The sequence below is a fragment of the Saccopteryx leptura genome, chromosome 1, assembly GCF_036850995.1.
Source record: "Saccopteryx leptura isolate mSacLep1 chromosome 1, mSacLep1_pri_phased_curated, whole genome shotgun sequence".
NCBI lineage: Eukaryota > Metazoa > Chordata > Mammalia > Chiroptera > Emballonuridae > Saccopteryx > Saccopteryx leptura.
The window spans coordinates 182863443-182886391 of NC_089503.1; the positions used below are offsets into that span (position 1 = coordinate 182863443).

Genomic DNA, 22949 nt, shown 5'->3' on the forward strand with positions numbered 1-22949 from the left:
GTCTGCGCCCAGGGTAGGAGGAGGCAAGAGCAGGAACTCAGCGAGCCCTGCCACTTCTCTGGGCAACAGAAACACCTACAGGAAGGACCACTTTCAGCCAGTTTTAAACCCTTGAATCTCAGGTCCTCAATCGTGACTTCATGGAGGGCAAGCAGTATATCCTCCAGTTCATGATCCAGGGCTGGGAAGCATGTGTTTATAGTACCCCTGGGGTTCAATCTAATTTACTTTAAAGAGGAGCCATTGGTGTGTGCCATAGGAAGCCCCCCAACTCTGAAGACATCATGCTATTCATTTGCATGGAGGCATTTCTCATGATGTGCAAGGGCAGGAGAGAGGAGGAGACGGACTGACAGACAGGTAACCTGCCTTCCAGATCTGGGTGCGCACACCCGCTGCCCAACCTCCTGGTACCAACCTGGAAAAGCTCTCAGTTAATATATCTGGTTAATACAAAATGGCACACTGTGGAGTCCACCCCATCTGTAAGCATTTCTGTCCTTGAGATTCAACAAAATATCTCATTTCGACTTCTGTAACCACGTTCTTCTTAGTAACAACTCTGATTTTCAACCTGTGTTGAGTTGGTGGCCTCTTTGTTCAACTGCAAATGTGAGATCAGGAAGGCATAGCCTGTTCACCTGGTGCTATGTTGCTTGTATCTTTACACCTCTGGTTTGATGGAAGCCTGTTTTGTAAAGCAGAAATCTGTTGATAAAGCCAGAGGGAGAGCCGTTAGGATAACTGCTCTGACTTGGTCTCTTCAAAGATAAAATTATGCCTGTGATTTTAAGTAGTTTTGACACAGCCCCTGAAAATAGTCAAAAGCATTCATTACCCATACGTTTGCAGAATCAGCAGCAGGAAATTTACCCCAAATCCAATGCCCATCCCTGCAAAATGCAGGGAGGCAGAGTCCCTGACTCTCGGCTCCCCACAGGCCCCCTACGACACCGACACCGGGCTACCGCATCGGCTCCACTTCGTTCTTGCCCTGTCCCAGCCAGCAGAGGCAGTGAGCAGCCACTCTCTCCATGGGGAAGATACTCCTCTGCACCTGGCATGCCAGCCACCACCTGGGTTTCACTAAAATAAATGTGGAGAGTGGAGAAGTGAATCAGAGCCCTGGTTTCAATCTGAGCCCTGCTACTAACTAGTCTACCACTTCATACAGAGCTTGTCACCTCTATATCGGAGCTGCATGTGAAGTGAGGAAGTTGAGTCTCTAGTCCCTGCCAGCACAGATAGGCACAGCCCCTCTGAGAAAGACCGAGGACAGCAGATCATATTAATATGAGTGACAAAGAGACTGAAGTCAGGCTAACTACCTTTTGGAATCCCCTTAGCGTAATCTAACCACCCTGTTAGATTAATCCTGGATACCTGGGGGTGGACCTGTGAACCGGCTGGATGACGTATGTCTCTTCATACACTGCAGTACTCCCTGCAGAGCTTGGGCTTTGGAGACTGCTATTCTGGCCACTGACGTGTACCCAAGTGCCACTGCCTTTCACTGCAACAGAAGCAGAGTACACCGTTCATCAGCCCAGGCCTGTCTTGGACTTTCATTGCAAGGATGGAGACAGGCTGGGCCAGAGAGAGAGGGCTACACTCCCAAGATCTTCAAGAAGTTTGGTCAGATTTCGGGAATTTCTGCCAGTCATCTTTGCATACCGGTAGACACCCAGATTCCTGAAAGATGGTGTTGGGAGAACAAGAGTGAGCCCAGCGTTGGAGCCCGGGGTTCTCGTATTGAACAATTTTTAGAAAGCTCTTCACGGTGTGTTAACTGTTCTGTCTATGCTAGGAAGCCCCAAATGACCACCCACTGGGGAGAAAGTGGCCTGACCAGCAGATGACTGCTGTGTCTGCAACAATAGTGGGGTCAGTCCCTGGACTCTGGGCACTTTGGATGCCACATCACCTGCCACCCTTAGGCAGCAAGAGAGGGTGTGCAGAGTGCCCCATGCTTCTCCACCACTGGGATGAGGATGCTGTTGGGTTGTGTGTTGGAAGCCTGTGTTGCTGGCCACACACTTGCCAGCTGGGCGGGGGAAGCACAGCGTCCTTGCTGACACAGTTAGTGAGAAGGCAGTGGCATGGAGGAAAGCCCCACCACAGCTGTTCTCTGGTCCTCGCTGACCAGTGCCATCGCCTCCATGGGCCCTCTACTTGCAGCTGGGTTTCCTCACAGGCGGCACTTCCTGAGCCCCTGGTTCTGTTTCTGCACTGACAACCCTGGACCCTCATTAGAGCCTGCTTATCCCCTCTCTGCAGAGGAGAGAAACCTCATCCTGCGACAAGACAGCCCTCTGATGTCTCCACTGCTGAAAGCCTCGTTTCCAGTGTCGTGGATGGAGTGGGCTCACAGGCAAAGGTCCTCAGAGCAGCTCTGTCCATGTGGCAGATGTTTGCGTGAGCTCTCTAGCACAGGCAGAATAGTCTGTATGGAGAAACTCTTTCAGGTTCAGAGGAAGGGCACAGCAATTCCGAGGGCCCCTTCCAAAGTGGCTGAACAAAGTTTAGTTGGCTCTTTACTTTGGGTGTGTAAATAGGAGCTATCTGCTGTCCTATCTTTGTTTCCTCCACCCTCCTCTTTGGCGTGAAACGCAGAATGCCTAGAACCCCTGGACAAAACCTTGCCCGGGGAGTAGGCACTCTGCACTTTCCAGAGACTCCTGTGGTGTGAGTGTGTGTGCATGACAGCCAGCAGAACCCCAAGTAGAGAACGGATTCCTGTGGAGGAGACTGTGACATTCCTTGTTAGTGGGACATGTGTGCAGTCTGCTTCCTAAATGTTCTTTCGCCAACATGGTGAAGGTTGGATCATTTAGGGAAAAATCTCAGGGAACAAAATTCTCTGTGATGTGAGTGCCTCCTTTCTTCTTGGGTCCCTTTCTGCAAAGGACAGCAGCACAAACGTCAGGGCAGAACCAGGTCTCGGGCACGTGTTTTCAGAATTGGCCAATAACTAGATAGATAGATAGATAGATAGATAGATAGATAGATAGATAGATAGATAGATAGATAGATAGATAGATAATAGATAGATACACAGATAGATACACAGATAGGTAGGTACAGTTTCAATCAGACACAACTGCTGGACTCACTGCTAACAAAAACTCTATTAGTTGCTTAGAAAACATGATGTAGGAATCGAGCTAATGAAATGATTCATTTTTTTCTAGTTATGCTATAAAATTTCATCCTTGTTATTTTATTTTGGGGCAAGTTTTTATAGCTCGGTCCTAGTACACAAGGACACTTTGGCTCAGCCTGCGTCTGCTATCAAAGGAAGAAGTGTAATGAACATTGACCATTCTGGTGGGAAATGCAAGGTGTCACTTTCTCAGGAGCAGTAGTGGCTTACATGGAAAAACCATTCCACTTAACACTTCCTAAAAGATGTCTGAATGTTTTCAAAATAAAAGCCTAATTCATAACTTTGGTGACTGTCATCTCAAAGCTCTAAATAAATGCAAATGCAAAAAAAGGATATAAACACTTAACCTCGTAGTTCACTCCTTGTCGCTAGATGCCATTGTGACTTTGGCCTGTTGGAAAGGTTTTATTTTCTAATCTCAGAATCTCCTTTTTTTTAGAGTACGTAGGTTTCAGGTGAACATCTCTATAGCATTTGAACTGTTGATTACATTGTGTACACATCACCCAAAGTAAAATCATTTTCTGTCACTGAATATTTGTCCTTTAACCTGGGAATCTCAAATTTGGAAAACATTCAAGTTTGTAGAGTCCAGCCCTCCTGCTGGAGCTGGAGTTAGCGTCGTTACCACCTGCAGTCTTCTGCGGATACTCTGAATGAAGACACTAGGTGGCGCAGCTACCTCCCCCTGCTGTGCTTCCAGGCCATTCTGCGTCTGCCTGCCACTAACTCCTTCCCTGTGAGCTGAGCCCGAGCATGTCCCTGGCATGCAAAATGAGCATCCCCGGGCCCCTAGGGCTGGACCCTGTTTCTTTATGTACAGTTCACTGTGCAGATATGCCCTGAGTTTATCAGTGGTAGGTTTATAAACCACATTTGAGTCATCTGTAACCCCAAATATTCTGTTATGAATGCAGTTGTTCTCTAGGGGGAAATTCTAAAGTTTTTAGGAAATTATAGACATGAATATATTTGTCATCTTTTTATTAGGGTAAGAAAATTTAAGAGTAATATAGTTTCCAATTATATCTAACTTTTTGGTAACAGGTACTTTATTTCTAGCTTATGATAACTATTCTGAAAAAAAAAAGTGAATGAAATAAGTACCTGACCAATATCAAATAATTTATAAACATTATTTCACATTTAGCTATTGCAAAATTACTGAAATCATTGTTGCATAATATACAGGGTTGGGCAAATGTAGATTTACAGTCGTTCATATAAAAATAGTACAATAATTAATAAATAATAATACAAGCATAAACTGTGTTTTGCATATTCACAACTGTAAGCCTACTTTTTCCCCACCCTGTATTTATATTGTTCTGTTCCAAAAATAAATCTTCATTATCTAGAAAACAACGTAATAAAAGAAAAAAGAAAGTTTTATTTGGAATGCTAAGTATTTTCCATATAACGTGGATTTTCCAGGGCTCAGAGGTGGATTAAGGTTGAGGCCCTGGGCGCAGAAGAAGATATTGGGCCCCTTAAAAAAGAGAGAGAGAGACAGGGAAAATAAAAATACATATTAACCATATTTTTAAATAAAAACTATTATGTACTATTAATGTTAAAATTGCACATATGAAACCAAACTTGGTGTCATTAGAAAAAGTGTAAAGTTGGGGTTTTGTGGGGCCCTTCAGAAGTCAGCGCTCAGGGGGCATGCCCGGTGTGCCTGCTGTTAAATCCACCTCTGAGGGCAATGATAATTTATTATAATTTTATTCTAAAAACTAAAGATGATTCCTATTTAAATATACTTTGATTTTTATGTATTTGTACCAATTTTTGCACCTATATAAGTTACCAAATTAGAAAAAAATATATATATATCTTTTGCTAGGTCAAAATTCAGATTGTTTAAATTTGGAGTTGAGGAAAACCACAGTATATCTACCAGCCCCAATTCTATATGGAATTTTATGCATGTATATATCTTTGCAGAACATCTTAGCCCCAGGTCTTCATAGACAAAAATTAAAAATTAAAAAAGAAAGAAAGTCCACGGAAATGTGTGAGCTGATACCCACTGGATGGAAAGAAACCAACCAAAGAAAGAAGGAAAAAGGAAGTGATCAAGAAACAGGAGTGGAGAATCCACCAAGACCTAGAGCAGAGGATTCATAGAATTGAAATGAGTTCAAAGGGCTGAGAGTCAGAGTGGGGGTGGAGAAGTGGAGACAGACAAAGCTAAAGGACAGGCCATGATCACAAGGCGGACAGTAAGGTGACCAACTTTTTTACAATGAAAATGAGGACAAAAACAAATTGAAGAAAATAATATCATAAATAAAAGAAACATTTTATTCATTGCAAAATAATACAATATAATATGATAAATGCATAATAAAAACATTTGTAATATTTTATATTGTAATTATGCTTACATGCCTATTAATTTTTAATAATAATTGTAAGAAAAAAGTACTCATTTAGATACAAATACATCACATCACATGCAATGGATTGACTCTGCATCGATCGAATATAGACATTTACAGATCAGTCTTCCAATATCAAAAAGGAGGACATGTAGGAGGACACTTTTCGAGGGAGGACGGAACTTACAAAAGAAGGACTGTCCTCCCTAAAGGAGGACAATTGGTCACCTTCTGAACAGTGATGAGAACAATCTGACTGCGGTGTGGAGTGCGGAATGGACTGAGCTGGAGAAGAGACAGCGGTGGAGAGAGGAGTGCAGGTTCTAGTAGCAGGGTCCCAGGTGAAAGGGGCAGAGGATGGGCTCAGGTAATGGCTGTGGGAATAAGATATTTGGCAGAAACCATCTGCAAGCCTTGGTGGTGAATTAGCTGTGAAGAGGAAAGAGGGGAAGTTGAGGATGATTCCCTACCATCCAGCCTGGGAGGAATGTGAATTGTGGCACCGTTCCAAGGATTTTGGTGAAAGATGCCATGTTTACTTGGGAAGGGTGAACTTGAGGTGTCTGGGATGTCCAGGATGCAGATGATATGAGACAGGAGAGTGTCCTGACCAGAGAGTCATCAGGTGATGACACATGATGGGAGATGAGATTGCTCAGGGACCATTTACAGAGTGAAAAGGAGGATGAACCAGAAGAGCATCCTGGGGAAATACTGAGGAAGCTTGGTGGAGGAAGCCCCAGGAGAGTGCAGAGAGGCAGGAGGAAACTGATGGGAGTGGGAGGAGCCGGAGCCCAGGAAGGGTGTTTCAGGAGAAACAGCAATGTCAGAGGCTTCTCAGAATCAGATGAACACTGGACACTGCCCATTGGATTTAGAAGCTCACGGTCACGAGTAATCATTCTAGGGGTTTGGGGTTTGGTGAGTGGTGGGAGCGGACCCTGAATTAGAGGTGAAAAGAGGGGCAGTCTGGGGAAATGTGAGTGCAGATGGTTATCCTGATCAAGTTTGGCTGTGGAAGAGAGGGAGAGAGGGGAAAGGGGCTGCTGAGATGCTTGCTTTTGCTTTAGGGGGTATTTTACCAAGCTTAGACATAGTTCAGTGATAATGGAAAGGGTCCTAAAGAGAGAGGCATCTTTGGGAGTGTCCACTGAGGAGTGACACGGGGTGCAGGCTCCACCACTGTCTGAACTTGAGAGAGTCCTTCAACCTGCCTGGGCTGCAGCCTCCTTAACTGTAACTTAGGGGTTTCAAACTGCTCCACTCAAAGCTGTCTCAGAGCACTCACGTTTCAGCTTCAACCACAGAGACTTGACCTCTCTTTTATGTGCTTTTAAATAACTTTCATTTTAGCCATTTACTACATACTTTGGGAAAGCAAAATAATAGTAAAAATAAAATTATTATAAAAAAAGCAACTCCTGCTCCACACCTGCTCACTCTCAGCTACTGCTAATTCTTGTTCATCTGGTATTTATACTGATTCACCTGAATTAAATTCTACCTCCATGTTTCTTAAATAGAGATATCCCCTGATTTCTGTTCCACCTCACTCCCCTTCCCTGATCCTTTTTCCTTCAAGTGATAGTGCTATACAGATTCTTGGTTAATAGTGTTTTTCTTACCACATGCATGCAAATGTGGTTCACTGACTCTGTCTTCTTTTATGAAAAGCCTGTCCTTGGTCCTGTCTGTAATATTTGCCTCTTTTGTCTTATTTACCTTGATTTCCATTATTCATCGCTGTTTCTTTCTAAATGTTCTACCACCTCAAAAACCAATCAGGGTTTTCCCTGTGCTTCCTAATTACAGACTGTCCAGGGGATTCCCCTCCCATGACCCCTCTCACTGCTCTATGCTGGCACCCCGCCTCCTGCTGCCCTGACTTCTTCCTTAGCTGACACCTTGTTTGGTGCAGCCTGTCTTCCAGTGGCCGGTGAGGGGGATGGGGGAACACAGTGTTGGTGGCACAACTGAAAATATCTATATTCTACTCTCACATCTGATTGACGGTCAGCTGATTATAGAATTCTGGCTTGAACAATATTAAGGCTATTATTGTCTAGCTTCTTTTTTGTTGAAATGTCTGATCCATGATTTCCTGTCTGTTGACCTATTTTGTTTTATTTCCCTTGGCAACCTATAAGTCTCATCCTTAAGCCTTTATTCATAAGTGTGCCTTGTTGTAGTTCCTTATTCTTTTTGCTTGGTAATTGGTAGCTCCCTTGTTATGAAGACTTGTGTCCTATACTTCTAAGAAACTTTCTTGAGCTCTGGCCGGTTGGCTCAGCGGTAGAGCATCAGCCTGGCGTGCAGGGGACCCGGGTTCGATTCCCGGCCAGGGCACATAGGAGAAGCGCCCATTTGCTTCTCCACACCCCCCCCCCTTCCTCTCTGTCTCTCTCTTCCCCTCCCGCAGCCAAGGCTCCATTGGAGCAAAGATGGCCCGGGTGCTGGGGATGGCTCCTTGGCCTCTGCCCCAGGCACTAGAGTGGCTCTGGTCTCGGCAGAGCGACACCCCGGAGGGGCAGAGCATCGCCCCCTGGTGGGCGTGCTGGGTGGATCCCGGTCGGGCGCATGCGGGAGTCTGTCTGACTGTCTTTCCCCGTTTCCAGCTTCAGAAAAATACAAAAAAAAAAAAACAAAAAAAAAAACTTTATTGAATTATTTTTTTAATTTCTTCCACTGTATTTTTTTTTCATTTTCTATTTCTAGAGTTTCTTTTAACTCAATATTAGACCTTCTGGCTTGACATTCTAATTTCTTCTCCTTATCCTTCTCTTTCTCTTTCTCTTTCTCCTTCTCCTCCTCCTCTTTTTTTTTTTTTTTTTTTTTACAGAGACAGAGCAAGTCAGAGAGAGGGATGGACAGGAACAGACAGACAGGAACAGAGAGATGAGAAGCATCAGTCATTAGTTTTTCGTTGCACATTGCGACACCTTAGTTGTTCATTGATTGCTTTCTCATATGTGCCTTGACCGCGGGCCTTCAGCAGACCGAGTGACCCCTTGCTTGAGCCAGCGACCTTGGGTCCAAGCTGGCGAGCCTTGCTCAAACCAGATAAGCCCGCACTCAAGCTGGCAACCTCAGGGTCTTGAACCTGGGTCCTTGGCATCCCAGTCCGACGCTCTATCCACTGCGCCACCGCCTGGTCAGGCTTCTTCTTCCTCTTCTCCTCCTCCTTCTCCTTCTTCTCCTTCTTCTCCTTCTTCATCTTCCTCCTCTTTCACCTCTTTCTCTTCCTCCTCCTCCTCTTTCTCCTCTCTTTCTTTCACCTTGATCTATATTCCAACTATTCTATTTAATTTTCTAAATTTGGACATATATGTAAATATATAGATAAATAAATATATATAAAGATTATTTCTTTTTAATAGCTATCTGTTCTTATTTCATGGATAAAATTGCTTCTCTTATCTCTCCAAGGATATTATCTCTCCCAGGATGTTATCTCTCCCCAAATACCCAACTGTATAAATTCTACCTAGGCTTCAAGGTTTAGCTTAAAATCCATACCTTTTATGAGGCCTTCTCCAATCATTCCACCTCTCTCCATTAGACAGGAGAGTTCTATAGCACTACTATATTCCATACCATCTAACATGTGATTATATATTTTTAAACTTGCATTGCTTTTTATTGAGCAATCAGTCTTATCTCCCCAATTGTATCATAATCTTCTCAAGAATGGGGACTATTTACTTGTTCTGTATCAGCCACAGTGTCTTGTCCAGAGTTGTGAATGTAACAAGTGGTAAACAAGGGCTTGTTGATTCAAATTAAATGACAAGAATAGGATTTTTGTTAAATAATATGAGTGTAGAATTTACAGACTGTTATAATTTTTCTTATCTTTATAATGTTTCATTCTTTCTAATTCAGTAACAGTATTTTAATGACTTGCTTTTATTGAGTCTTCTTTGAAGCCCTCATCTTAGATTTTTATAGGAAAAACACAACTTTCTCATTCATATTTCATTGGTTTAGGACCATGATGGTGAACCTTTTTTATAAAAACCACCCACTTTTGCAGTGCTAATCAACCTGGTCCCTCCCACCCACTAGTGGGCGTTCCAGCTTTCATGGGGGACCAATCAAGGCACTCGTTTGGTTGCTCCGCTACTGCCCACCATGAAAGCTGGAACACCCACAAGTGGGCAGGAGGGACCAGGTTGACCAGCACTGCAAAAGTGGGCAGTTTTTATAAAAAGGTTCACCATCACAGGTTTAGGAGATTAATTGAATTATGCAATTGAAATAACCAAGATAATTAGCATAACAGGATTGGAATCAAACACATCTAAATTTTGGCCAGCATTCAACTCTGCCATTTGGAACCAGAGGCTTAGATGTGCTGGAGAGCCACCTGCTGTATTGGGCTACTAGCCTGTCTGGGACTGAGGTGAATCTGACTGTCGGGTTAGTTAGGTGGAGATCCATCAGAAAGTATTCACCATACTCTCTTCTTTGTATAAAAGAAAAGGTATCCGGTGGGTGGATTTATGCTCATCCTCTTTCTTAGGTTCCCTTGCAATCAAGGGTTTGTGCTGGCATGAATTAGGGCACGATCTTTGGTCTTAAAAAAGCACAAGGTTCACTAGCCCAGGGGCCAATCATCTTGGTCTCATCAACTAAGGTCCACTTAACTGAGCTGTAATCCCCTGGTCATGAGAGCTCAAAGGGCCAACAGAGCTCTACTGAGCCCAGGAATCTTGCCTGTTCCATCTCCAGGGTGGATCCCTGCTCCCCATCAGCAACTTGGGCCATCAGTACTCAGCCATGTCTGTACCGCGCCATCTTCTCCATCAACCACTTCTACAGCCATCACACTTTCGAGGAATCAAATGTGGCTAACAGAAATATCAACCCATTGTTTAGACAAGAGTTTCATTTATATAAAGCCAAAATGGAATTGATTCAGTTGAATTTATTTCAAGGTAAATTCAGTGATTCGAATGTTTCATTTGGTGCTGGACTCTGAGTCCAGTGAAAGGTGGTAAGTTTTCTGTTTCTTCTATGGATTAATGGTAAGAACAAACAAAATTAAATTAAAAATCACACCACATCTCTTCTATTTTTTTTTATTTTTTGTATTTTTCTGAGGCTGGAAACGGGGAGGCAGTCAGACAGACTCCCGCATGCGCCTGACCAGGATCCACCCGGCATGCCCACCAGGGGGCGATGCTCTGCCCATCCGGGGCGTCGCTCTGTCACGACCAGAGCCACTCTAGCACCTGGGGCAGAGGCCAAGGCGCCATCCCCAGTGCCTGGGCCATCTTTTGCTCCAATGGAGCCTCGGCTGCGGGAGGGGAAGAGAGAGACAGAGAGGAAGGAGAGGGGGAGGGGTGGAGAAGCAGATGGGCGCCTCTCCTATGTGCCCTGGCCGGGAATGGAACTCGGGACTTCCGCACGCCAGGCCGACGCTCTACCACTGAGTCAACTGGCCAGGGCCTCTTCTAACTCTTTAAAAAATTTTCCTCCTTTACTGCACATTTGAATATTAAATGATACAGGCCCTGGCTGCTTGGCTCAGTGGTAGACTGGCAACCCTGCATGTGGATGTTCTGGGTTTGATTCCTGGTCAGAGCACACAGGAGAAGCACCTGCTTCTCTACCCCTCACCCTCTCACTTCTGTCTCTCTCTCTTCCTCTCCTGCAGCCATGGCTCGATTGGAGCAAGTTAGCTCTGGGCACTGAGGATGGCTCCATGGCCTCCTCCACGGCACTAATAAAAGCTCGGTTGCTGAGCAATGGTGCAAAGCCCCAGATAGGCAGAGCATTGCCCCTTAGTGGACTTGCCAGGTGGATCCAAGTCAGGGCTCATGAGGGAGTCTTTCTCTACCTCCCCTCCTCTCACTGAATAAACAAACAAACAAAAAGTTAAGTGACATAGACCACAGCTACCCCCCCCCCCAAGTTTACTGGGCTTATTCTAGTTAGTTTGTCTTCTTTCACTGGCTCCCTTCCTGACTCACCGGGACATCTGCTGCATGGTCCCTGTCTGTGGAACTGGATGCTGATGGCTGTAGAGGGAGTGATGGCTAATGTGGAGGTGATGGCCAGAAGGTTGGTGATGGCTACAGGGGTGTTATGTCCTTGCTTGTCCATCTCCTTGCCTGACTCATCAGGCCAGCAGAGCAATCATCTTCGCCTGCTGACAGGCAGGGCAGTGGGAAGCTCTCTGTGGACCAAGCTGCTCTCAGGGTTCTCTTCACACTACCTGTGGCCTCCTCTACTGTCTTTTCTGTGTGGAGAGTTGGCTTTATTTTTCTTAAATGATTTTCAAGTATTAGTGGTCCTGCCCCTAGACTCTAGACTGCATTGAAGCACTTTCCTCCACAGGTGCTTCCTCATCTTTCTCTCAAGATGCCTAGCTTTCATATTGGATCTGCACTCCCCGCCATCAGTCTTGAGTGGTGTGGACCCTGAACTCCCACACAGCAGAATAATAAACTCTGCAAACAACCTCATGGAGAAAATGTAGAGATAGTTAACACTATTTGTATTGTAGCCAGATGAATTAGATGGACTGAAGGAATGACTATCCTTGTCTGATCACACAGTTCCAGTTTGGGGAAAATTTTCATAAAACATGTTTTGATGAGTTCTCTTCAAGTAGCCCCCCCTAAAAAACTGTTTAGTGACTAGTAATTTCTTTTCCTAAGCGAGTGACAGAATCCCTCAGCCAATCCCCATGGAACTGGGTCTTCTTCAGCTCAGACAACCCAACATCACCTTCTGTCTTAAACGATCAGTGGCAAACCTAACATGACAAGAGATCATTGCATGATGTTTCCTTCAACAGACTGAAGCCATAGGGTAAAGAGCTTTCATTGAGAGGTATTTGTAAATAATAATGACAAATAAAAAGAGCTCACACCTTCCTATATTTGCTTAGAAAGAAGACTGGGTGCAGGAAAATACACGAATATAATAACACTGCCTTCTTTCCTGTTTTAGGGAATGCTGTCGATTTTTTGGAGACAATGGCTTGACTTTGAAGGTGTTTTTTACCAAGGCAGCCCCCTTTGGTGTTCTCTGGACACTTACAAACTACCTGTACTTACACGCAATAAAGAAAATAAACACTACGGACGCCTCCGTGCTCTTCTGCTGCAACAAAGCTTTTGTGTTCTTGCTCTCATGGATTGTTCTCAGGGACAGGTTCATGGGAGTGAGGGTAAGTGCTGTCGTCCATCTCCCTCCCTCACTCTGCCGACCCAGCCTTGCCCATCAGCTTGCTTAGCTCCATGCGCTGGACCATGAGCCTTAGCTGTTGACCACTTTCCTGATTTGCAGCAGAAAAGGAGCCCGGCAGAGGGCCCGGTTCTTGGTGTGCCTTGCAAACCTTCTTGCTTGCAAACCATACTAGACAAGCATTCATTAAAGCACCTTTCATTTAAAGCATCTCAACAAGCATTCCCTAAAGTATGTGCCAGTCAGGGACCCCATCTGGGGATGGTGGTGAGCCCCCCATCCATGTGCCCTGCAGCCCAGAACTCTACTAACAGGGTCACTCTCCATGCAGGATGGATTCTCCTACGTGCACATGCTATCCCCTCTGATTGGACCATGTGCACAAAGACGATGTGGGCCCAACATACTTGTGCTAAATCCAAACTGTAGAAGGACAGTTTCACTTCCTTTGTGTGAAATGAATTACCTCTTGTTGTTACAACCGAGACTTAGTAAATTCCATTAAAATTGAATCAAATTTATCTGATACAATTCTATCACAGTTGTATGAAATATGATACACAGACCAGATATCAGCTGAAATACAGAAGGAGTCACCCTAAGTGAAAGGACAAGGTGACCTTTAGCCTTAAGATATCCGGGAGGCTTCTGCTTGTCTTTCTTTGGTGGTAAGGAGCTGCTATTGCCCTGTCATCACCTTGTCACAAACAAGGACAAAAAGAGGATTAAGCCAAATAGTTCTTTTGTAGTCAGAGAACTCCTTTCTGCCCCTGAGACCACACAGGCTGGACACGAAGAGTCCTTTGCATGGGAGTCCCATTGGAGCGGACCCTGCTGGCTCTCAGCAAGGTACCCACTCCAGGCCCTCAGCTGTGTCCTTCGCTCATTGTCCTGGGAGTAATAACATCACCCTAACAGGGAATTCACACCCACCTATTTATTCAAAAAGCAGTGGGGTTATGAGACCCTGACATGAGCAGTATTTCTAGCTTACAGGAAGGGAAAATTTTGTTTTGAGATTGACTGTTGATGTTAGAATAAAAATTCACTGTGCTACCACCCAAAACAGCTTTCAGCAAATAGATGATCTGATCCCTCTCCTCACAGAGAGCGGGGGTCTCCAGCAGTCATCCAGGCAGCCTTCTTATCTGGACACTGAAGACGTGGACGTCTAGGGTTCATTGCCACCACCTTGTGCCCTTTGTGACGTTGTTTTGATGCAAAGAGCCAAAGGACTTCATGGAACTTTCTGGTGGGATTCTGATGCTCAAAGCAGATTCCAAATGAGATGCTGGAAAGAGATGCTTCAAGGTTAATTGTGCACATAAGCACAGGAAGCAGAAATGTTTTGAGGTTAAGAGGAGGAAGTGTGAAATACCTAATACTGTCCAAGACGCAGAGAGAACCATGTGGCATGCCAGATCTTTCCTTTGCTGCTATAAGTGGCTAACACATTTCCCCAACATCCCTGAGCTGATACAGTCCAGCCATCCTGGCTATGTGGTCAGTCTGGTCTGCTGATCCCTGAACCCTGAATAGAGTGGTGATAAAGCCTTGGCTCCTTGGTCCAAGGAGCTGGCGTTGGTGCCAGAACTTTGATCTCTCCGGTAACCATCACTCCTCTCAGAAGGATGTGTCATCTAAGTTGTGGGTTTCCCTCTTCTCACCTTCAGGAACTCAGAGACCTAGCAAAGTCTGAGAGATGCCAGCAGCTGGCCAGAGTGAGTGAAAGTTCCCCCTTCATAAACAGATGAAGATTTGCACCCCAGATAATATCTACCTGGTCCATGGGCTCTCTTAGACTCCTCGCAGATGCTGGGTTAACCAGCACCTTCCACTGGGTCTTCCCAAGGACTGTCCATGTCCTGGAGGGTTGAGCATGCAGCCTCCATCACCTTATTGGGTTTGTGGAAGAGATTGCAGACAGGACTCCTATTATTAAGATAGTTACTCACTGCAGGGACTGCGGTTCCCGGAAAACATCAACAGGTCCAGACCAGAACGAAGTGCATGTGTCTTCTCCTGCTGGGCGAGGCCAGTCACATACAGCCTCGGAAGTGACTGCTGAAAGGAACCTGGGCTGGCCCACATGTCATGCTGTGACTTTGGGCTTACATATGCTTTTCATAGTTTCCCGGCTCTTCAGACTCAGGGATTCTAGCAAAACAGGGCTGCTCTAGTGCAGAGGCAAGTTTGCATCATGGTTCTTCTCTTAGATGCTGTTGGACCTGGAGCAAGTTACTTAACATCTTTGCACCCGAGTACCCTCATTTCAAAGTAGAATATTAGTGTTCATCTTCTGAAACAGCTATGAGATAAGGTGATGCTTGCCAGGCCCAACAAACTCAATAAATGTTATCTGTCCTGATGAGGGGGTCAGCTGGGCAGCCAGCCCTTTGGTTGGCAGAAGCCTGTCAGTCTCTCAGGGGGCAATTTTGTGTGGTGAGAGCAGCCATAGAGTGAAGAGCAGTCATGAGACAGCCCCTGCTGAAGCTGGAGCCCACCCAGCTGTGGTCAGTAGCGAATGGAGCCCACCCACTGCACACCTCAGGGGAAATGGAGTAAGGGGTCTTGTGGACATAACCACCCGGTAATCTTTGCGCTTCCAAACCAGGAGGGACTGGCAGAGGAGTGAGGAAACCAGCCACAGTCATCCATGTGGGTGGAGGTCCTGGGCTTTTCCATGACCAGTTTGATCTCAGATTCCAGCTGATGCACAGTGTCTTACCGGGGACCTTCTGCAACAGCTCCTGAACCTGACTTTCTTCGGTTACAAAGGCTGTCCCGTCACCTTCACATTGCACAGGGAGGGCACAGAGCCTGCGAACTCTTTTCTGTCTCCTATGTAATTGCATGAACTAGAGGATCTCCAAAGTCCCTTCAAACACTAATGTTTGAGTCTATAAGGATGGTCCGGGCATTGGGAAAGTGGTGGGGGAGTGTGCTTAAAACTTAGTCTGCTCTTTCCCTTTTTCACTTTCCAAAACTATACAGATCTAAAATGTCTCACAAAGGCTGGCTCTGTTTGTGCATCCTGTCACAGGCTTAGCAGGAGTGTGGGGAGGGGCTGGTCAGAGGTGACAGGACTTCTCCCAGCGCTGCCCCCCTCCTCATTCCTCCTTGACTCTCAGGGCTCAGGCGTGGCTCCCCCTCTGTGAAGCATGGCCCTGGGGGTAGAGTGAATCCTTGAATTGGGCAGAGTGTGACAGCAGAGCCCCACCCAGGCGAGGTCACCCTTTGGAGGCTCCATGGCAACATGCTGGCTCCAGTGTCTCTACACTTCAGCTTCTTCCCCTTCTCTGGCTAACTTCCCAGCTGAGTAGGATGGTGGCTTCACCCTCTTGGTTTGCAACCTGTCTGTCTCCCATAGTCCAGATCTCTGTGCCGTTGTTTTAGGACAGGCCAGTGGGTTACAGGGGAGGCAGGGGCAACAGGATAGTGCGAGAGGAAGAACATGGATAAGGCACATTCAGTTACCTTCTTCATCCTCAGACTTAGGGTTGCCGGCTCTAGAAGGTGAGGGGCACGGGGACTGAAAGGCGAGTGTGGTGGGCCCTCCTGGAGCTCCTGTCAGCACAGGCACCCAGACATATGCCAGGGAGAGTGGGTAATATGCACGTGTTGTTTGAGGACATGCTGGATGTTCGAAGGAATGTCAGACTTGAGGAGGCCTCCTGTGCTCCACTGCCAGACTCGGTCTTTTTCAGCTCTACTCTGCTGTGAGGGGCATTGGGAGCGAGGTGGGCCCCAACTCCCATCAGAGAGTGGGGGCCCAGTGGGATGCTGATGCCCAGAGAGTGGGTGCCCCACAACCACAGTGCTCAATCCTGTGACTGTGCTGGCACCCCCCTAGAGGCTTGAATGGGGAGACCACTGTCTCCTGATGCCCCCTATCAGTATGAGCTCACGGGGACTGGGCCCTCACATAGTGACCTGAATGCTGATGGATACACGTTCTGTATCCTACCCCTTCCCTTGGCTCTGACACAGCTCGGCTCAGGCGAAGCTTTTAGCTGTTTGTTATTTAATCATCTGAGGGAGGAAGAGGTTGAGAGTCCACCTCACGGACTCCAGGAGAAAGCAATCCCTTGTCCTGCAGTTTCTCAAACTTCAGCTCTAAATTGGAAAGACTCAGGCACCTTTGGAGATGCACCAAGTCACCTGATACTTACCTACTTTCTTCCCTCCCTCTCTCTCTTTCTTCTCCCCTTTTCCTACTTCCTTTCTCTCTGTGACCCCTGAGCTGCATCTCCACATGGCCTGGTCCTCTGCAGCAGAGCCCACCCTATACCCGCCTGCTTTCACTTGCGCTTTCTTGTTCTGGGGGAAATCTCTATTGACTTACCTGTTTCTTTCTCTACTGAAGAACTATACATAGTACACATGGTGTTTGAACGTGAACTTGATGCACTGGGTGAGGCAGAAGGATGCTGTGAGCTAAAGCTGCCAAGCCAGGAGAGCAGCAGACAGACAGGCTGTCTCCAGCACAGGGGATCCCCTCGCCAGGGAGCCCCAGCGCTATGGACGAATGTGTCATTACATGAGAATGTGCCATGGATACACTAGAATAAGTATATAATTCAGGCACATCTGAGCTCAACTATATTACCTTCACTCACCCAACAATTTCACATTTAAACCACAAAGGAAACTTCCATTCAAATCTCAGAAGACAGTCAGCAATGGATTACTGTGTGGACATACTTTCCTATTTATAGACATGGACTTTGCGATCAGACAGACCTGTAATCTCTCCCTGCCCTACCACACATCTGCTGTATGACTTTGGACAAGTTCTTTAACCTCTCTGAACCTGTTTTCATGTCTATAATATAAAAATAATGAAACTGTCTACCTATTTTGAGGGTTAAGTGACAAAATGCATAGAAAACACTTATCCCAGGACCACTCAGTAAATGTCAGCTATTTGATAGTTAGAGATAGCTGAGGTCAATTTTAAGTGATTTGTGCAGGGATAAAATGCTCCACAAACCCAGGACTTGAAGCTGGTACTGCACACATTTGTTCTACACTCCCTGCGCCATCCCCACGGCCCCCAGTGACACTGATGGGGCTCCCAGCCCTCAGTTAGAACTTGGGCTTATGTTCAAGCTAACCCATTTCTCCTTTGGGAAACATTATTCCTAGTCCTTCATCTCCCATGCACTCCAACAATCTTTCATACACGAGAAAGAGACAGGCACAGACAGATGGGAAGGGAGAAAGACGAGAAGCATCAACTCATAGTTGCGGCACTTTAGGTGTCATTGATTGCTTCTCATATGTGCCTTAACATGGGGGCTTCAGCTTAGCCAGCAACCCCTTGCTCAAGCCAGCTACCTTGGGCTTCAAGCCAGCGACCATGGGGTAATGTCTATGATCCCACACTCAAGTCAGTGACCCTGTACTCAAGCTGGTGAGCTCATACTCAAGCTGGCAACCCTGGGGTTTCAAGCCTGAGTCCTCAGCATCCCAGATTAATGCTCTATCCACTGTGCCACCATCTGGTCAGGTCCCAACAATCTCACTTTGCAGAACAGGAATGTGTGCATCTTCGTGACACTCGCCTTCACTCTGGGAGGTCTGTATCTGGAAGAACAGGGTTGAGGGGAGCCAGTGGGGAGGGGCCTGCAGCAGTTTAGAAAGAAACAGCACCTCTAGGTTAGGACAATTCTCTTGCCCTAACAGACATGATGCATGCTGGGTCAGAGACGCTACTGCTGGCATGTGACATGCAGGCAAGATCTGTGGTCCTCACTGTATGTGGCTGTTGAGATCTGAAACACATGAAGGCAAAAACCACATGCGGGGATTGCAGAGGGCTGTGAGAGATGGAGGGGGACTGCCAGGTGCTGTCCGTCAGCCAGGCCTGTCCTGAGCAAGTAACAGTCATACAATTACAGCCACCTCCTTCTCAAGCTTCCAAGACTCAGGGCGACTGGTCGCCAGGTGATGCCAACCATGCCACCGTCCTTGCTGCCAAGTGTTCCAGGTTCTTCAGCTGTGCCAGGCTTTGCCCCTGTGTTAGCAGGAGCTAAAATTTAGACAGGGGCTGCCTTTGCTTGCAGTTCTCTAAAGAGAACTGAAAAGGAGACCCCACTGTCCCCTCAGTTACTGAACTCTCACGAACATTTCTAAACTTTGTTGGCACTTAGGTGGCCCATCCGATGCCCCACCACTACCTGACCATTTCCTTTCTCCTTACAGATTGTGGCCACCATTCTTGCCATTGCTGGGATCGTAATGATGACCTATGCGGATGGCTTCCATAGCCACTCCGTCATCGGCATAGCGCTGGTTGTGGGCTCCGCATCCATGTCTGCCCTCTACAAGGTGAGCCCAGTGCAGCTCAGCACCTCCGCAGGAGACCCACAGGTCTGCACAGTGGCCTGTCACCCTGAGAAAAGTGACAGTGTCTGTGCTCCGAGAGGACCAGCTCTGCTCTCTGTGCGCTGGGCAGGCTGACACGCTGCAGAGACTCACCACTGCCCTTGGCATTGGCTCTCCAGACCTTTCCATCAGTGACCAAACATTTGCAGCATGTGGGATAAAGGGGGTGTGACAGTGCTTCTTCAGGGTGAGATTACTGAGGACAGTGGGACTGGAGAAGGGTTGGGTACCCTGAGTGGCCAGCTCAGTGTTTAGTAAGGTGACTTCCCATCAGCTTGGCCCTGGTTTCAGTATCTGGGGCAGCTTTGTCATTTAAGTCTTTTATCTGGTGGCATTGTGGCCTTGGCTTGGTGTGAACCCACGTGCATTTCAGCAGCTCGTGGCACAAAACTGCTTCACGGGGATCACAGAACGTCCCTGACAGAGTGTCAGAACCATTGGAAACCATGTCCCAAGCACAGGTCTAGATGAAGGGACTCTGCCTGTAGTCTGAGTCCTCACTCTGTTTCTCTGGCTCGCTCCTCCCTGCCTCCCCATTCTCATTAGAGCCACAGGCGAGAAAGTAAACATTTTCACATTCCAACCTGGAGGACTCAGTGAGAAATGAGACTTCTGGCTTTGAGATTGGCCCTTTGTGGATCCAGAGAAATTTAAGGACAAAGTTACCAGAAAAGGCATTCTCCCCAGCTCTGTGAGTAGCACCTCTCATGGTTTAGGGAAATGGAGTAACTGCACTGCCTCGGCCTCCACAAGCCCCAGCCCTCACTGCCCACAGAGAGAGGCACATGTCGCTACCTCTTTCGAAGCCTGTCTCACCCAGAGCATGGGGAGGTCTGTGCCCTTCTGGGAGTCCAGAGCCACCATCTGAAAACAGGAAGTCTGAAAAGACCATAGTGTGCAGCCCCGGCCTGCCACGTGCTTATGGGAAGCAGGGAGCACAGGGAATGTGATCCACAGTGAACACAGATACTCCAACTGAGACTCTTGTCTCCATCTCTGCCTTTGGTCTTGTCCAGAGGGGGTGGGGGTGGAGGGCGGGAAGCAGTTTGTTTCCTTTTCCATAATTCCTGCAGGTAGACCTGGAGATACCTGAGAGAGCCGTGAAAAGGCTGAAAAAGGAAGAAGCAGGGAGAAGAGGGACAAAAAAGCCAAGACTCAGATTAGATGACCCCCCTCACTGTTGGTAGTTCACTAAACACAGGGCTGGACTAATTCAGCTTCTCCCAACTGAGTCATATTGTCCCTTGCCTTCTGGTCTTTCTTGTGGGTCAAATGTACAGGTGCAAGAAATCAACGTTAACTGGCAGGGTAGCTCAGTTAGTTAGAGCGTCATCCCAATATACCAAGGTTGCGAGTTTGATTCCCGGTCAGGACACATAGAAGAATCAACCAATGAATGCATAAATAAGTGGAACAAATTGATGTTTCTCTCTCTCTCTCTCTCTCCTCCCTCCTCTCTCTCTATAAAGTCAATACATTTTTAAAAAGAAATCAAAGTTGGGTGCCTTCTACTAAAACCCATGCCACGTCTGGGAGGGATGGGGGACAGAGCAGACGATGAGTAATATTCACTCCACCTTCTACTTAGTGTCTTCACAGCCAGAGACCTTTATCTTGGGGCAGTGGTTTCCAAACTGTGCTGTAGAAAGTCTGAGGTCAATCTGTAGGGTCCCTGAGAGGAGTGTGTAATCATGGCTGGTATTTCTCTTTTGTGTGGCTGCCTCACCTTCAGATACTCTGAGCTGGGGTGTGGTGTTGTGAATCCAACAGGGACAAGTGAGCCCATAGTCCCTGAAGGGCTCCCTCTATGCACCTGGAGGGTAACTCCCCACTGTGATGTCTCAGAGGTTGTCTGCACACAGTGAGCACAGCTCAGACCTCGCCCTTCCCTGAGGCCTGGTAGGTAGCATTTACCTGTCAGATGGCTTAGTCCTGGAGTCCAGCCCAGGCTTATCAAGAGCACTTGCTCCACCTGTAGCCCAGTTGTGTCCCTGGAGAGCCCTAACCCTCCTCCTCTGCTTCCTCTGCAGGTTCTGTTCAAGCTCCTCCTGGGCAGCGCAAAGTTTGGAGAAGCTGCCTTATTTTTGTCTGTTCTGGGTGTGTTCAACATCCTCTTTGTCACCTGCATCCCTGTCATCCTCTACTTCACCAAAGTGGAGTACTGGAGCCCTTTTAGTGACATTCCCTGGGGAAACCTTTGCGGATTTTCAGTCCTTCTATTGAGTAAGTGGCCCACCTACCAGAATTCCCAACAGCAGTGGCCAAGGGGCAGGAGCCACGCAGCTCAAGGCGAACCTTTGGCAACCTGTGCCCTGAAGGAAGACAGTGGCTTCCTGCTGCATTAACTCTCCCTGTGTGTCCCAAGATCCTTGAGTGTCCCAAAGTAAAGCCTTTGTGACCATGACCCTGGATTCTAATTCCAGAACCACAGTGTTCACCACTGCTCTGAGTAGTGAACTAATAACCGAGCAGGCTGCTCGGTACCTACCTACTGGTAACAGCACACTCCTCGTGGAGGTACCAGAACAAGCCCATTGCCGCCGAGTCACGGAACCAGGGTGCGAGTGGTATAAAAAGTGAATTTTATTCAGATTGCAGCAACCTGAGAAAACAAGTGACTCATGTCCAAAAGAACTGCCTCCCTAGTCTCCTGGTGCTGACTGTTTTTATAGGGTTCAGGGGCTATTAGTAATGGTACGAGGGGCAAAGTCCACTCAGTCACACAGCAGTGTGCTGGAGGCAGGAGTCCGATTGCTGCCTTTCCAGAATGTCCTCCTGACACTGGCACAGGTCTATCTGGTGTCCTTGACATTGCTCCAGGATGGCCAGGATCTGGCACCCCTGGGAACATCTGCAAGAGAACCCCTGTATTTCGTAGGCAACAAAATAAAGATTAAGGTTTGTGAAATAAGCTTCTAGTTATCCACAGAGCCTTAACTTCTTACAGAAAAGTCTGTAAGTCAGCCCTTACAAGAAGTTATTGTAATTTAATCCCTGACAGTGGGCCAGTAAGGAGCTGGTAAATTATACATGCTATGCTCTCAAACACTACAATAGAATATCAGCTCTAGACCTGATAACATTATTGATAAATGCCAGCATTTAATAAATATTATCAGTTTTCATCATTAATGTCATCATTATCATCACTTGGTAAAAGGCTGGTGCTAGGCAGAAGTGCAACTGAGAGGTGCCTCATAGCTCCATCTAAAAATGCATATCCCAGAACTTGGGATGATCATGGTCAGCCCAGAGTCCTCACCAGTCACAGCGCAGAGGAAGAAAGAGAAGTAGGCTTCATCCTCTTTCCAGCACCTTCTCACTGGTGACCTTTTCTAAATTTGCTTTCCCTTCTTCAAAGCTCAGGGAAGAGAAAAAGAGTTGAGTAATCAAGATGTTTGTCCTTAATCCCCAAGCCCTAGCACCCTTGCAGGGACCCGAGTTCAATGAGTCAGAGCAAAGGGCAGTGGTCGGAGGAGCTGGGGTCAGGACAGACCACAGAGTAAAGCCAGGGCCCATCATGAGTAACATCCATCTTTTATTCTTTATTTCAGCATTCAATATTGTATTAAATTTTGGAATTGCTGTTACATATCCCACTCTGATGTCTCTCGGAATTGTCCTCAGTGTACCTGTGAATGCAGGTAAGACTCTGTGGCTTCCTGTAGCTGCTTGTAAACAGACATTACACACACAATCATGAACACACATATGCACATGTGTTCACATATACTCCTGCTGTGCCTGGTGTGCAATGCAGGTTTAACCATCTATATAAAAAAACCCACAGAGGTGAAATGTTGACATTT

General features: G+C 46.8%; 1 protein-coding gene across 2 annotated transcripts in view; it reads left to right on the forward strand.

Annotated features, from left to right (window-relative positions):
* SLC35F3 (solute carrier family 35 member F3) overlaps window positions 1-22949 on the forward strand; it is a 99084-nt gene that overhangs the window by 72502 nt on the left and 3633 nt on the right. For both annotated transcript variants that reach the window (XM_066382306.1, XM_066382314.1), the window contains exons 3-6: window positions 12514-12733; window positions 18958-19083; window positions 21171-21363; window positions 22695-22784. In XM_066382306.1, the coding sequence (XP_066238403.1) occupies window positions 12514-12733; window positions 18958-19083; window positions 21171-21363; window positions 22695-22784 (629 nt within the window). The remainder of the gene's footprint in view (window positions 1-12513; window positions 12734-18957; window positions 19084-21170; window positions 21364-22694; window positions 22785-22949) is intronic.